At 36.8% G+C, this 16,598-nt stretch overlaps 1 protein-coding gene and 1 non-coding gene across 6 annotated transcripts in view; one reads left to right on the top strand and one right to left on the bottom strand.

Moving 5' to 3' along the window:
* CUL4B (cullin 4B) overlaps positions 1–16,598 on the top strand; it is a 50,692-nt gene that overhangs the window by 20,337 nt on the left and 13,757 nt on the right. For all 5 annotated transcript variants that reach the window (XM_047714723.1, XM_047714726.1, XM_047714725.1 and 2 more), the window contains 9 exons: positions 7,066–7,169; positions 8,079–8,148; positions 8,947–9,020; positions 9,869–10,031; positions 10,174–10,263; positions 10,563–10,645; positions 11,924–11,991; positions 13,135–13,253; positions 13,862–14,054. In XM_047714723.1, coding sequence (XP_047570679.1) covers positions 7,066–7,169; positions 8,079–8,148; positions 8,947–9,020; positions 9,869–10,031; positions 10,174–10,263; positions 10,563–10,645; positions 11,924–11,991; positions 13,135–13,253; positions 13,862–14,054 — 964 coding nt within the window. The remainder of the gene's footprint in view (positions 1–7,065; positions 7,170–8,078; positions 8,149–8,946; positions 9,021–9,868; positions 10,032–10,173; positions 10,264–10,562; positions 10,646–11,923; positions 11,992–13,134; positions 13,254–13,861; positions 14,055–16,598) is intronic.
* LOC125092529 (U6 spliceosomal RNA) lies at positions 16,457–16,560 on the bottom strand. Its single transcript, XR_007124988.1, has one exon. It is a non-coding gene; the product is annotated as a U6 spliceosomal RNA (small nuclear RNA).

Genomic DNA, 16,598 nt, shown 5'->3' on the forward strand with positions numbered 1-16,598 from the left:
TTTGTTGTTTTTGACCTTAATCTTTATAAATGCTCCTTTGGATTATTCTCAGAAAGTTTATTTTGGAAGTTCAGGTTCAAAAAAGGATAAAAAGATAAGGGAGTAAAATTTTTTCATACCATCTGGGTTTCAGGTGCTTGTTTAATTTTGACTGGTTGAGATGTAAATGAAAAGTACTCTCCTAAAGAGGGGGTAGGTGAGGGAGGGAAATGGCCAAAAAAAAAAAAAGTATTCTCCTAAGTCTCCTAAAATTGAAACTATAGAAGTATGTAGTATACCAACGAAAAGTTCACCAAACCCCTCATTCCCCCATCCTCCCTTGTCTCTGAAGTAAATGCTTATTTGGCATATGTCTATGAAGAACTTTTTTCTGTGCATGCAAAACCGTTATGTTTTAAATCCTAAGCATAGAAGTCCCTAGTGCAGTTTGCTTGTACTGCCTCCCTAAGTTTTTAATTTATAGAAGAGAACATGTTCTGAGTGCATTTGCAAGAAAAGTGAAAGACATTTTTTCAGTGATTTTTATTTTTAAAAATGGTCTTTTTTGAAGATTTTATTTATTTGACACAGAGGGAGACATCGAGAGAGGGAACGCAAGCAGGGGGACTTGGAGAGGGAGAAGCAGATTCCCCGCAGAGCAGGGAGCCCAGCACAGGGTTCCATCCGGGACCCTGGGATCAGGACCTGAGCTGATGGCAGACGCTTAATGATTGAGCCACCCAGGTGCCCCGTTAAAAGTGATTTTAAATGAGAATTGTACTTGAGTTTAAAAAATTACCTTTCCTAGACAACCTTGAAATCCTAAAATATGAGGCAGTGATTAATGTTTTGATTTGCAGGCTTTTTTTTTGGTTTGTTTGCTTGTTTTTGATTGACTACAGGTAGTATAGTTAACTGCACTGACTTTTGAGTTGACCTGCCTTAGTTTAGAGATCTGCCACTCACGATAACTTTGGGCAAGTTACTTCTCTAAGCCTTGTTTTCCTCATTTGTAAAATGGGAAGACCAACATTACCTATGTAGCGGGATTGTTGAGTTGTAAACAAAATGCTGCAAAAAGTACTTATTACAGTGTCTGCTACTTATTATCATCATCATGATAATAATAAATGAGCCTTTTTAAAAGATGCCTTTATTTTAAGATTGTACTTTATTATACAGCTCTAAAGCCACACATGTTTTAAAATTCTAAATCCACACTGGGCCAGAACAGCTGGCCGATAAATAGATTACATTCCAAATATGTGTCAGTAGACACCATTAGCCAAATTGAAAAAAATAATAGAAAAACAGAGGAACTCTCTAGGAACAATATCCTTTACTTCTTAAGAATATGTCTTGTTTTTTACATGTGGTATCTTATAATAGTTGGAATTTTGGCTATTGGATTATTTTCCTCCTGTTCTCAGCCTTTATATAAGTAGCTGTGTAGTGTTTTTAAATCGGCTACCTTTTTTTGGAGCTGGCTGGTTGTTTATATATGAAAGTATAACATTTATTCTTAGTATAAATGTCTAGCTGTTTTCTTTGAAGGCAAGCCTAGTCCATATTTCAATTCTAATGGAAATAATTTTATTTATTATAAATGGGAACTCTTGTTTGTTAGCTTTTTGTGAAATAAATCTTAAATAATGAACTTTTCTACTAATACCTCATTTATCAAGTAGATGACCATAAGACTGGAAGCAAGGAGTGTGTCTATCTCAGTGTAGGTTATTACCCATTGTAAAATCTGGTAGTTTATTTTTTATTTTTTTTTAATCTGGTGGTTTAAACAGAGGTTACAGAAGACCAGTTAGATTCTTAGAAGCGATGAGTAGCTTTTGTATTCTATATACTTTTTAAAGGTTTTTTGTTTACTTGAGAGAAAGAGTAAGTGATAACACAAGCCAGTGGGGAGAGGCAGAGGGAGAAGTGGACTCCCCGCTGAGCAGAGAGCCCAATGCGGGGCTCCACGTGGGGATGGATCCCAGGACCCCAGGACCACAACCAGAGCCAAAGGCAGACACTCAACCAACTGAGCCACCTAGGCGCCTCTTTTGTATTCTGTATTGATGAGTAGCTAATTGTGTTATATGTAAGGTTGCTTAATTGTTGTCAATCTTGATTTTTTTTTAAGATTAGTCTATCACATTTTGTAGTGCTTCTCTCTGTTGAGTTAGTACTTAATATTATTCCTGCAATTTAAAGCGTGCAACTACAAATTCTTAGTCCTTGGTAATTTTCAGCTAACTTAAACCCTGTTACTAGATGTAAAAAGAAAAATTAGAGGGGCGCCTGGGGTGGCTCAGTCGTTAAGCATCTAACTTCGGCTCCAGTCCATGATCCCAGGGTCCTGTGATCCCAGGGTCCTGGTATTGAGCCCCGCATCGGCCTCCCTGCTTAGCAGGAGGCCTGCTTCTCCCTCTCCCACTCTTCCTGCTTGTGTTCCCTCTCACTGTGTCTTCTATCAAATAAACAAAATCTTCAAAAAAAAAAAAAAAGAAAAGAAAAATTAGATTTCTTGTATAGCTTCCCTGCTGCAGGTTCTTAGTTTCTGATATATTTCAAGTATCTTATTTCAGCCATTTTTACTAAATGTAAAAAGATAATTTAGAGTTTATTGCTGTATCATTTCTTGAAACTTTATGGTATGCTTTCCTTTCTTTAAACATATAGTTTGAAAAATAAGACCCAACCCATTAGGCCAGTGACCAGAGTTCAGGACCCTGATGAGAATTTAATATCTTTCTGGGTGTCTATTATTGTTAAGTCAGAAAAGTTTCTAGATTTCCTGCCTTACCATGTTTAATTATGTTTGTAGTCTTTGTGTTTTTTAATTCTTATTTTAATCCTCTTCATTTTTTATTCTAGCCATATTGCTCACCCTCATTTCCGTTCCCTTGTCCCAGATGCAATCTTTTGTGCCTTTGCTGTTTCTTAAATCCTGTATTCCCCAAAGCATCAAATTTCAGGAACTATAGTTTTACATTTCGTTTGCTACATGTTTACATTTCTTTGGAGTGTATGGTTTTGTTTGTATCAGACAAACATGTTTTTCTTTTTTCAGACATGTTTTTGATGTGACATTTATGGATTTTGGCAGATAGGGGCTGGGATTTAGAGGAATAAAGGTTAGAAACTTGCTAGAATGTTTCTATTGTATATCTGATTACCTTTAAGAAGGGTTCAAGGCAACGTATTTTACCAGTAATGATTGGAAGTTTGAGTTAAAAGAAAGTTTTATTTAAGAGACTTATGAAACTATGTAGAGTCTGTTTGATACAAATAGTTGCATGTGAAGTGAGATACAAAATAATTGATACTAATAGTGCATTTTAGAGATCTGGAATAAAATAGAGCTTATCCCAAACTTTAAGTAGTGATTTAACACCTTCCTATTCTTGTTTCTGTCCTAGCATCTAACAGGATACAGAGTACTTACTTAGTAACAGTCCTTGTTGAGTCAGTTACTGCTTTCTGTGTGCAAAGCTGGGTAGATGCCATGGGAATATAGAGATCACTTAGGCCTGACCCTGAGGTTCTTATTATATTCTAGTAGGTTCATGAAATTAGTAGTTTTTGACCAGCATTTTTTTGTTATTTTTAAAGAGATTTTATTTATTTGACAGAGCACACAAGCAGGGGGAGCTACAGAGAGGGAGGGAGAATTAGGCTCCCCAATGAGCAGAGAGCGGGATGTGGGGCTCTATCTCAGGACCCTGGAATCATGACCCAAGCCAAAGGCAAACGCTAAACCAACTGAGCCATCAGGCACCCTAATGACTAACATTTTTTTAAAAGGCAAAATAGAAAATAATTGGAGAACTTCGCACGTAATAATGATAAGTGTAGTCTCATGAAGATTTTGTTTCAGTTACATAAATTTTTTTTTTACGTACAATAGATTGTGACATAAAATGTACTTCTTGCTGTGGCTTGTCAAAAATTTTTGGAAGCCCCTATTTTAGGCACACATGACTGCTTCAAACAAATCTTGCTTTAAAAAGTAAGGAAAGCAGAGTGTTTAGATCATGGTGTGTATGGAAGATTATGAACAGACATGAGACTACTAAAACGGTAAGATTGAGCCTTGAATGCCATGCTGAAAACTGTGGTGGTGGGGAAGATAGGAAAGGTTTATTGGGTGAGGTGAATATTTAAGTTTTTTGAGTATTTAATGTATTCATCTGGTTCAAAACCCAAAAAGTATTACAGAGCATGTAGTGAAAAGTTTCACTTCCACCCTGTTTTCTACCCACCTCCCCCCAGCTAGTTCCTCTATCCACAAACATTAGTTTGGGGAGTATCTTTTTCAGTGGTGTAAATAACTATGTGTTTTTATTATTTTGTCTTTTTTACATAAATGATATTAGACCATGCAGCACATGGTTCAGTCCTTTATACTTTTTAAAAGATTTTTTTTAAGAATTCATTTTTGAGTAATCGCAATACCCAGCACATGGCTTGAACCACATCCCCAGGATCAAGATCGCATGCTCCACTGACTGAGTCAGTCAGGTGCCCCAGTCCTTTGTATTTTTTAATACCTATTATGGAATTTCTCCATAATAGTACTTGAGGAGCTTAATGAAGGGTTGTTAAGGAAGGGAAATTACTAGATCTGGTCTATATATGTTAAGAAGCAGTCAATGTTAACTAGAGAAGCAGAATGTTCAGTTCCAATTTGACCTTCAAGACTCACCTTAGATGCTCCCATTCCTGCTTTTCTTGCCTCTAAAACATCTTAAGTAACTCTCTTAACTAAACATAGAGGAGATTGTATGCATATAAAGCCCAGCTTAATTCTCTGTTATTATTCCCACTAGCTCTTCATTTTCCTCTGGTCTTTGGGATTCCACCTTTTTACCTCTGCTCAGGAAACCTTTCCTGACTTGCTCCAGTCCTAAAGAGACTGGGTTAGGGCCTTTGCCTCGATGCTTACCCTCATCATAACACAATGTTTTGTAATCCTGTGTTTTCTGATCAGTTTTCTCCTTACACTGTAAGCCTCTTCTACGTGTAGGACACATTGCTGGTTGTAAGTACATTAGTTTTTCGGATATTTAACCCTATTGCCTGGTTTAAGCCTCCAAAAGCATTAAAAGAATATGTGGGTACATGAATGAGCACATAGGGTCTTTTTCTCATTAAGGGGAATTGGGGGATGAGATATACACAAATAGATATAGAATTTAAAATAAGATACAGTATTGGAACGCCTGGGTGGCTGAGTTGGTTAAGCCACTGCCTTCAGCTCAGGTCTTGATCCCAGGGTCCTGGGAGTCCTGCATCGGGCTCCTTGCTCAGCAGGGAGCCTGCTTCTCCGCCTCTGCCTGCCGTTCTGCCTGTTTGTGCACTCCCTCTTTCTCTCTCTCTCTGACAAATAAGTAAAATCTTTTAAAAAAAAGACACGGGGGGTGCCTGGGTGGCTGAGTGGGTTGAAGCCTCTGCCTTCGGCCCAGGTCATGATCCCAGGGTTCTGGGATCGAGCCCCGCATGGGGCTCTCTGCTCAGCAGGGATCCTGCTTCCTCCTCTCTCTGCCTGCCTCTCTGCCTACTTGTGATCTCTGTCTGTCAAATAAATAAATAAAATCTTTAAAAAAAAATAAAAAATAAAAAAAATAAAAGACACGGTATTGACTCGGTGACAAGTCACTGTGTTACGATTGGTGATAGTGCCAGGTGAGGCAGTTAAACAGCTTATTGGAAGAGGTGGAACCTAGCTGAGTAGTAAAGGAATATGGTATCTTGTGTAAGAAGATAGAGAGAAACACAGCAGAAGGAAATGGGAGAAGAGGGAGTTGGAGAAGTACTGAAGTGGGAAATGTGGATGAGATAAGTACAAAGACAGAATCTAAGCAGGGAAATGAGAAATGCTGAGAAAATGAGTCCTTCAAAAGGAACATTGGATACAATGAGAAGAATACTAAAGAAGGCGGGGGAGGAGTCCATAGAGAACCAGTGTGAACAGAAAGGCTCAGAAATAAGCATAAATACACCCTTTAGGTATTTGTGGCCTAACTTAACCCCATGGAAAGTGGCCAGAGGAGAATCAGTGGTCTTATTCCTCCTTAGCTACTGGATCTAATTGGCCTGCTGTTCCTGGTGAGGTGCAGTGACTTTCCTGCAATGATATAAGTGGTTTTCTTTAAGCTTTCTTTTCATTTGCTAATTTGTTTACTGGCCCTGCATGCTGGGAATGTGACTTCCACGTAGGTAAGTATTTATAAAATTCCCACTAACCTACGGAACTTGGATCCTCCCTTAGAGTCAATTTTAATCGATTTTCTGCCTTTTGTTGTGGTGAGGAAGGAATCCTGGTGTTAAGTCATTACTAGTTGGAATTATAGATTGTATCAGAGTTCATCCAGAGTTTTACCATGCGTGTTGTCTTAAAATTGAAAGTCTTTGATACACATAACAAGAAACTAAAAGAAATCTGAAGTTTGCCCTTTTGGGATCTGGGTATAAAGGAAGACAAGTTAAACTATTAGAATGAAGTAAAAATAGTCATTTCTGGTGTAATTAATGTTTACTTAATTGTACAAATTCTCAAACCTTTATATTTAAACATTCATAACCTGAAATATTAGAGAAAAATACTTGGTGTTTACATCATACTCCTAATACTGCTAGCAAGAATCCATTGTTCCAAGAAAACCAAAGAAAGTGTAAGTTTTAACTCAGTGGCAGTCAGACCGCCCAATCCATCTGATAAACATTGGTGAAACTGTTTTTTAAACTCAGAATGGAATTCTGCTTATGAAAACAATTAACATTTTTAAGAACAAGACAGCATTGATGTGTAGTCATGTTATAAATTGGATGTCTCCACAGGGTAGGACTTGGCTTGATTCTGTCCATCCTTAACCTGAACAGCCATAATAAATGTATTAGTTGGTTTTTTTGTACATCGGTTATGAAAAAGTTCACTCACATTCATATTTTGTTACTTTACTGTGTTTTAAATGGTTAAATACCCTTTTTAATAAAACAATGTAAAATATTAAAATAATAAGAATTTGATGTAAATTATCAGTAACCCCATTTTCTCCTTAAACATATATGTGTTTAATCTTGCAGGCTGTAGAAAATCTCTGTTCCTACAAGATTTCTGCAAACTTGTACAAACAGCTGAGACAGATTTGTGAAGATCACATCAAAGCACAAATTCATCAGTTCAGAGAATATCCTTTTAAAAACCAAAAATACTATATTTTTATCTGTTTCCTCCTTCCTTGTCCCTCACTATTTAACCCAACTTGAAATGCAATTGCCTGTGTTTTGTAGATTTGTTACTCTTCCTTACCGTTCTGGAGAAATAAGATAAGAGTTGTTGACTTTTCAACTTTAAGTTCCAAGTCTGCATTGTGATGTTAGTGCAAACAAGATGTCCTTATGTCTTTACCCTTTTTGTCCTGACAAATTTCCATTTAAGGAAAAATAATATTCTAAGGGAAATCGTAAGGAACATAATGCTCTCTTTTGTGTAAGACTTACGCTAAAAGGTATTTAGTGGAACCTGAAACTTTTTTACAGTTTAAGGAATAGTATTTTGTTCTATAAGTGCTATTTAGATTTTTTTTTTAAGATTTTACCTGTTTGCAAGAGGGAGAGAGTGAGCACAAGCAGGGGGAGCAGCAGGTGGAGGGAGAAGCAGGCTCCCCGCTGAGCAAGAGCCCCATAAGTGACTTGATCCTAGAACCCTGGGATCATGATCTGGGCTGAAGGCAGGCACCTAACTGACTGAGCCACCCAGGCGTGCCTGTTTTTATTTAGTGTGTGATGCGCCGTATTTAAGACAAATACACTCTTATATTTCTTTTTCTTTTTTTTTTTAAGATTTTATTTATTTATTTGACAGAGAGAGATCACAAGTAGACAGTGAGGCAGGCGGGGGGGGGGGGGGGGGGGGGGGGGAAGCAGGCTCCCTGCTGAGCAGAGAGCCCGCTGCGGGGCTCAATCCCAGGACGCTGGGATCATGACCTGAGCCGAAAGCAGAGGCTTTAACCCACTAAGCCACCCAGGCGCCCCTGCTTTTACATTTCTTATATTATTTGTACTAAGCACTTAAAAATATCCTTGACGTGTCTCATGGATTCATTGGATAGTGTTCTTTTTCTAAAGAAAATAGATAGATGCTGGCAAAATCATTGCAGACAAATGGTAAGCTGGAAAAAGTATTATGTTTCAGCTAAATATTGTAGTTAAATAAATTTTTTCAAATACGCAGATGTTAGTTTTAAAAGCTTTGCAGTGTGGTGGGGGGGGAGTGCCTCAATATCCGCTCTTTTTCTGAATTGAACACTAATTTGGTTTAAGTTTTCTAGTTTAAAACTGTAGGTTATAGGGAAACCACCATTTTAAAATGACTTGCACCTTAGGATCATTTTTGTCACACTTAACCAAAAAGTATCTCATTTTTTAAAAAGTTACATATTTGTCTGTTAGTCGTGATGGATGTCCCACCCACCTACTCCATTGCCTGTGAAGGTACCTGGTGGGTCCTGCCTAGTTCCTTCACATCACCACCTTTTCCTTTCTCCCTAATCTGGTATTTATTTTATACCTTATATCCTGCAAACTAAAAAAAGAATCTTAAAATCCCCCTACCCAAAACCACACATGTACTATTTAGGGCAGCTTCACCCTGAATGAGCTCTGTTACTGAGGAAGAATTATATGTGTGTCCCCTTAATTCCCTGTTTTTATTTTCAGTTACATCTCAAGTTGCAGAGAAGTCTTAGGACCATTTTAAGTGTCCCTCTTCTAGAAACTACAGCAAGGATTAAGACAATAGAATAGTTTAATAAAAATGATTTGGGCATATTCTCAGGTAGATTTCTTTATCTGTATGTAGTAGTCTAGTATATGTAAAAGTAAACCCTGCAATCTTATTATTTAATCAAGAGCAAATGTTTCAGCTTAACAAAATATAAAAATCGATTTCTTTTTTGTTGACAGATCATGATCAGGAGCATTTTTCTGTTTCTGGATAGAACTTATGTTCTGCAGAATTCAATGCTACCCTCCATTTGGTAAGGATGCCAGAAAAAAATGCAAAAAAATTTGTTACAAATCATAGTCAAATCTTAATTACACTAATGGAAAGAGAGTAAGTGGTACTATGAATATTCTCCCAAAAACTCAAATTTGGCTTCTAGACTTGTATTTATAGCACTTTTACCTTCTCAGTTATGTTTGCCTAGTCCAATACTGGTGATAGCTAACATTCCCTGAGCATATAACAACTTAATGAAGAAGTTTTTTTGTTAGCTAAGGAGATTAAAGTTTGCTCTGGACTATCTAGGAGTGTGCATTATTTTGTTGCTTATCAAGAGTTTGCTCATTACTGTTAAGATTGCTATGGATTTTGTTGCTTACCAGGAATTTGCTCATTATCTGTTAACATTACCATGGAAAATTCCATGTAAACACAAAAATAGAATAGTATAATGAGCTCTTTCCCCCACCTTGTGCCTAGCATCTACCTACAGCAATTATTGGAGAGTTTACTGATTTTTGAGTACTGAAGCCAGATGACAAATGACCAATTAAGCCTTCATTACCAGTACAGTGAAAGCCATTTTGTCTTTGAACTAATTTTGTCTCATGATTTGACCAAGGAAGAAATCCACCAAAGGAAGTAATACAAAACTTAGTTATGGAGAAAGACAGGAATTTAGCTTCAGTTCTCATTAAAGACTAAATGAGTTTCCTGTATGCTTTAACTCTAATTGTAAAATTTAATGTGTGGATTTTATCTTTTTACAATTGCTGCTTCAGATCTCGAGCCCTAATTAACATGCAGTGAGAAGTTAAGCAGACCTCTCTAGAAGTGGTATTGTTGTCAATTAATTTTGATCCTATATATTTTTTATTTTAGGGACATGGGACTGGAGTTATTTAGGGCTCATATTATAAGTGATCAGAAAGTCCAGAATAAGACAATTGATGGCATTCTTCTCTTGATTGAGAGGGAAAGGAATGGTGAAGCAATTGATAGAAGTTTACTCCGAAGTCTTTTAAGCATGCTCTCTGATTTGCAAGTAAGTTAACTTTAATTACAGAGCTGATTGCTATTCCTAGTTTGGTGTTTAAAAAACAGATTCATAGTGCTGTTCATATAAAGGCAATTTAATAAATATTTATTGAATAAATGAAGTCCTTTATTTTGATCCCTCCTCCCAGATTTATCAGGATTCTTTTGAACAACGATTTTTGGAAGAAACTAACCGGCTCTATGCAGCTGAAGGCCAAAAATTAATGCAGGAAAGAGAGGTATTTAAAAATCATAATTAATAAATCCACTGTGTCTCATGATAGACCTTATATTCTAGGACATAAGCTGCCCTTGGCATTTATCTTCACAACATTGTGATGCTTTTTTCTCACTTAGGTGCTCCTTTCTTTTCTGTCTTCTTAAAGGCTATAATTCTGGATCATAAACTATATATAATTTTATATATGATTCAACCCTGTCACATTGGACAGGGCTACTCCCGGGATCTTTTGGACTTGACATTTTCTGAATGATTTATGGGGAGGAAAACAATAATATAAAAAAACTGTCTTTGTAGGTTCCTGAATATCTTCATCATGTTAACAAACGTCTAGAAGAAGAAGCAGACAGACTTATTACTTACTTAGATCAGACCACCCAGTAAGTATTATATGCTTAGCCTAATAGACTTTAACCAGTGTCGTTGAATCACTTAAGGTACTTCAATTTTTAACAATTATTTTCTCTATGCAAATTTTATTTGCCCCAGTTAATTAGATTTAATCAAGTAAATCTAATGTGTGTATGTGTATATGTTTAAAAATTTAAATATAAGATATTTAAATTTAAAAATAGTATTATTAGAGGAGCACCTGGCTAGTTCAGTTGGTAGAGCATATGACTCTTGATCTCAGAGTCATGAGTTCAAGCCCCATGCTGGGGGTAGAGCTTACTTCTGTAAAAAATGAAAAAAAAATTGTATTAGAACCTGATGTGATCTTTGAACTCTTAAGGCTGTTTAAAATTCAGTAGATGTTTGGAGGAGAAACTGTTTCTTTGCTTTCCTAAATATTACCAAGGAGTAAGTAGCATAGATAACTACTTTCCTAATAAAAGCAGAGAAACTTGGAAAAAGCCAGCCACAGCAAGACCATGGAAATACTTATTTTTTAAAAAGATTTTATTTATTTATTTGACAGAGAGAGAGAAAGAGATCACAAGTAAGGAGAGAGGCAGGCAGAGAGAGGGGGAAGCAGCTCTCTGCTGAGCAGAGATCCCAGTGCAGGGCTCAATCCCAGGACCCTGAGAGACCATGACCTGAGCCGAAGGCAGAGCCTTAACCCACTGAGCCACCCAGCCGCCCCCCTTCTTATGGTATAAGTAAAGTAACTCTGAGCACCAATACATTTAAACATAGGATAGGGATATTGAAATTGACATAACACAAGCTATTTGAGGGGTGCTTGGGTGCCTCAGTTGGTTAAGCATTCCACCTCTTGCTTTTGGCTCAGGTCATGCATGATGTCAGAGTTATGAGATGGAACCCTGAGTCAGGCTCAGGCGCTGAGCGTGGAGCCTGCTTGGGATTCTTTCTTTCCCTCTCCTCCCCCCATCTCTCTATTTTATTTTTTTTAAGGATTTGCTTATCCATTTTAGAGAGAGAACTGGGGGAGAGGGAGGGAGCAGATCCCAAGCATACTCCCCTCTGAGTGTGGAGCGCCATGTGGGAGCTCGATTCCACAAGCCCGAGATAAATGACCTGAGCCCAAATCGAGAGTCAGGCACCTAACTGTCTGAGCCAGCCAGGCATCCCGTTGTGCTCTCTCCTTAAAAAAAGGTGCAGCAGCAGCAAGCTGTTTGTTCTCCCCCACCCCTGGAAAGACTTTAAGTTTTCAGCAAAGTCAAATGTCAGTAATTCTAAACTTTTTTTCCTTGTAGGAAGTCATTAATTGCTACTGTAGAAAAACAACTTCTAGGTGAACACTTAACCGCAATTCTTCAGAAAGGTAATTGACCAATTGGTTAAGAGATCACTTTTAAAATGGTAGCAGCAAATAAGTAAAAAAAAAAAATTCTTAAGGATTACCCTTTTAAGAAGTTTGATACTTGTGGCTGCTTTTCTGAGAATGGACATAACCCTTTCTCCCCATGTATCAATGGTAAACTTTGAGGAGATGGTTCTTGGCTTAACTTAAAGATACAGGAACTGAAAATGAGAAGGGTCCACTAACACCAATAAAAAAACCCAAAAGTGGGAATGTGAGAATTCTTGACTTAATTTGTAAGACCGCGGTAGAGAAAAGAATTTCTTCTTACACTAAAGTGTACTCGTATAAAACCAAGGACTTCTTTTTTTTTTCTTTGCTATATTTTTAAAATTTTTTAATTTTTAATTTTTTATTAACATATATTATTAGCCCCAGGGGTACAGGTCTGTGAATCGCCAGGTTTAAACACTTCACAGCACTCACCATAGCACATACCCTCCCCAATGTCCATAACCCAACCACCCTCTCCTTACAAAACCAGGCACTTCTAATTCCGAGTGATCATAAGGGTAAACCCTGAATTTTACTTTGACAATGCCAGAGATAGGTAGAAACCTTACTTTCTGTCCAGCCATCTTTTCTTTTATATAAAATGGTATATTTTAGAACCTTAATGCAGAATACTACTAGTTCATTCTGAAAATCAGATACATTGAATCTTGTTCAAACTTGGCTTATTAATGCATGGTTTTTGAAATACTACAGACCATATCCAGTACTCTGAAATACAGTGATGTATATACTAATCAGTGCCAGATGTAGTATGGCCACTGCACATACGAGTGAGTTATTTATGATGTGTATTTGAGTAAATCAGTTTTTACAAATTGGTTTATACATTTGAGCTACCATGCTCAGTGGCACAAATAATTATAGAATTGTTTTTGTATTTATATAAACTAAGGCTCCCTATATTTAGTTTTCATTTGGAAAGGTGATTTATCTGCTTGGATTTAATAGAGAACAAATCTTTATATTAAAATTCATACATAGACTAGTAATAGTTTAACCAGTATCACAATAATAATTTAACTTAATTTTCATTAAAATGCCTGGCGTTTTTGTTCACTATTTTTAATGGCAAATTGTTTGAAAATTCAGGTTTAAATAACCTCCTTGATGAAAACCGAATTCAAGACTTATCTCTTCTGTATCAACTCTTCAGTAGAGTTCGAGGTGGGGTTCAGGTTCTCCTGCAGCAGTGGATTGAATACATTAAGGTAATAACAACCTGTCGTTTTTTTTCTCTTATGTCTTATAATCTATACACTCAGTACATATCAGCAAACATTTCTTACTTGTTAGACCCAGTTGTTTTTTTTTTTAAGTAATGGGAGTTTTGAGGACAGTCAACGCGAGAATGATAGCTGTGTAACAGATCCACAAGAAAAGTTATCTTATTGATGTCTGATGGAATTTCTAGCTCTAATATTTAGAACAGTGAATGTGGGGGGGGACAAAAGAGGACTTTTTTGGGGTCCAAAATTTCTTTCCCTTCTACAGTCTTACACTGAAGCCAGATTGCCATTTAAAAAAAAATTAAAACCTGACTTCTTTAAAAGTAGGGACAAAAGCCTGGAGGCTCATAATAATGCCCCATTGTGATGCTGTACACCCAGTAGGGGTCATTCCTTCCTTTGTGATTATAGACAAATGGTTATCAGTCTGGATGTTTAATGACTTTTTTTTTCTTTTCCAGACTTCCAGAACAGTTTTATTCTAACATTCTGAATTTTAAAAATATGTATACCTACTTAAAATATGATTTGGGAATTGTTTTCGTCAGAGATAATCCCAATTTTAAAAAGTGGTCATTTTTGTTTTTTAGGCATTTGGCAGCACTATTGTAATTAATCCTGAAAAAGATAAAACCATGGTTCAAGAATTGCTGGATTTTAAAGATAAGGTTGACCATATAATTGATATTTGCTTTCTGAAAAATGAAAAATTTATCAATGCCATGAAGGAAGCATTTGAGACATTCATTAACAAAAGACCGAACAAGCCTGCTGAACTTATAGGTATTTTTCCAGTCTTTTTTTTCCCAGCTATCTAATGTTCTTTTACTCATAAAATTTCAGTCAGTTTGAAATTTTGGCAAGGGTGTATAGTTTATTAACACATTTATTTGGGGTTGCTTAAGAGCTAGTTAGTTTCTAAGAACCTAGATATAAGAAATAAGTCCTTCAACGTAAAGAACATCTCAAGTTCACGTGTCAAACATAGTGTTATAATACATTGAACCCTATTTGCTCTTATTTATACTAAGCCTTTAGCAATTTAGAGGTGGGGCAGGGTGCTACTTCTAGAACCCCACACTTCGTGCTACAAGAGAGGGTAGCAAGAAATTACAGTTGCTAGCCTGCAAGGACAAATGTCCAGGACAAAAAATAAGCTTAATAATCTGGGCCCATGTAGTATAAGGCTATGGTATACAGCAGTGTTTCTCAGATTTCCCTACCAAACTACTCTTTAATTTCAAAAAGAGAGGTACCCTGTGATGAAGGTCTAGTGTCTTCTGCCAGAAGGGTGAAATTTCATTGGTTTACTACTTACCCTTTAATTTTTTAGCAAATTTTGCCTTTTACTCTGTGATGCATCTGGTTTGTTTTAATAGGTAGTGTTTAAGATTGCTTAACATTAGTGTGAAGTGGACACCCCAGAGGATGGGCGAGGTCTTTCAGTGGCTTTTTTTTTTTTTTTTTGAGATGTAGTTGACATACAATATTATGTGAGTTTCTAGATGTACAGCATAGTGATTCAGTGTTTGAATGCATTGTGAAATGGTCACTACAATAAGCTTAGTTACCATCTGTCCCCTTACAGAGTTAATACAATGTTTGTGGGCTGTATTCCCTATGCTGTACATTACATCCCCATGACTGACTTATTTTATAGCTGAATTTGTACTTTATCACCTTCATCCATTTTGGCACCCCAACCCCCTTTGCTCTGGCAACCACCAATCTGTTGTCTGTATTTGGGTCTGAATTTTGTTTTTGTTCTGTTTTTTAGATTCCACATGTAAGTGAAATCACGTGGTATTTGTCTTATTTCTCTTTCTTCATTTCACTTAGCATAAAACCCTTAAGATCCATGTTACTGCAGAAGGCAAGATTTCATTCTTTTTATGGCTGAGTAGTATTCTGTTACACACACCCACACACACCCTTCTTTATCCATTCATCCACTGATGAACACTTAGGTTGTTTCCCTACGTTGGATATTGTAGGTAATGCTGTAGTGAACATAGAGGTGTGCATGTTTTTGAATTAGTGTTCGCATTATCTTTGTAGTGGAATTGCTCGGTCATATGGTGACTCTATTAATTTTCTGAAGAACCTGCATAATGTTTTCCACGGTGGCTGCACCAGTTTGCATTCCCACCAACAGTGCACGAAGATTCCCTTTTCTCCACATCTTCACCAGCACCATTTTTTGTCTTTTCAATACCAGCTATTCTGACAGATGTGAGTTGATATCCCAGTATGATTTTGATTTGCATTTCCTTGTTGATTAGTGATATTCAGCATCTTTTCATGTGCTTGTTGGCCATCTGTATGTCTTTGGAAAAAGACATTCAGATCCTCTGCCAATTTTTTAATGGATTTTTTGGTTAAGTGAGTTGTATGGGTTCTTTATTTTGGGTTCTTTATACCCTATTGGATATATGATTTGCAGATATCTTCATTCCATCTTTTCCCAAAAAGGTTTCCTTTTCATTTTGTTGATGGTTTCCTTCTCTGTGCAGAAGCTTTTTAGTTTGAAGTCCTCTGTTGTTTATTTTTGCATTTGGAGTCAGATTCAGAAAAAAAAAAATACCGCTTAGACGTATATCCAGGAGTCTACAGCCTGTTTTCTCTTCTAGGAGTTTTATGGTTTCAGGTCTTCATCCATCCATAAAAAGACATTCAAGTCTCTAATCCATTTTGAGTTAAATTTTTTTGTATGGTGTAAGATCATGATCCAGTTTAATTCTTTTGTGTGTGGCTGTCCAGGTTTCCCAATACCATTTATTGAAGAGACTTGACTTTTTTCCCATCGTATATTCTTCCCTCCTTTGGTATAAATTAATTGACCATATAAGCATGGGTCTATATCTGGGTTCTCTATTCTATTCATTGATATGTATGTCTCTTTATGTGTTAATACCATACTGTTTTGATTAGTACTATAAGGTTTTTAAAAATTTGTTTGTTTTTTTAAAATATGGCACGTGGGGCACCTGGGTGGCTCAGTCGTTAAGCATCTGTCTTTGGCTCAGGTCATGATTCCAGAACCCTGGGATTGAGCCTGACATCGGGTTCCCTGCTCCGTGGGAAGCCTGCTTCTCCCTCTCCCACTCCCTCTGCTTGTGTTCCCTCTCTCACTGTGTCTCTCTCTGTCAAATAAATAAACTTTTTAAAAATAAAAAATTTTAAAAATAACTATGAAACGCTTCATGAATTTGCATGTCATCCTTGCAAGGGGCCACTCTAATCTCTGTATCCTTCCAGTTTTTGTTATATATGCTGCCAAAGTGAGCACTGATTACTACAGGTTTGTAGTATAGTTTGAAATCGGAG

Source organism: Lutra lutra, chromosome X (genome assembly GCF_902655055.1).
Source record: "Lutra lutra chromosome X, mLutLut1.2, whole genome shotgun sequence".
NCBI classification, from domain to species: domain Eukaryota; kingdom Metazoa; phylum Chordata; class Mammalia; order Carnivora; family Mustelidae; genus Lutra; species Lutra lutra.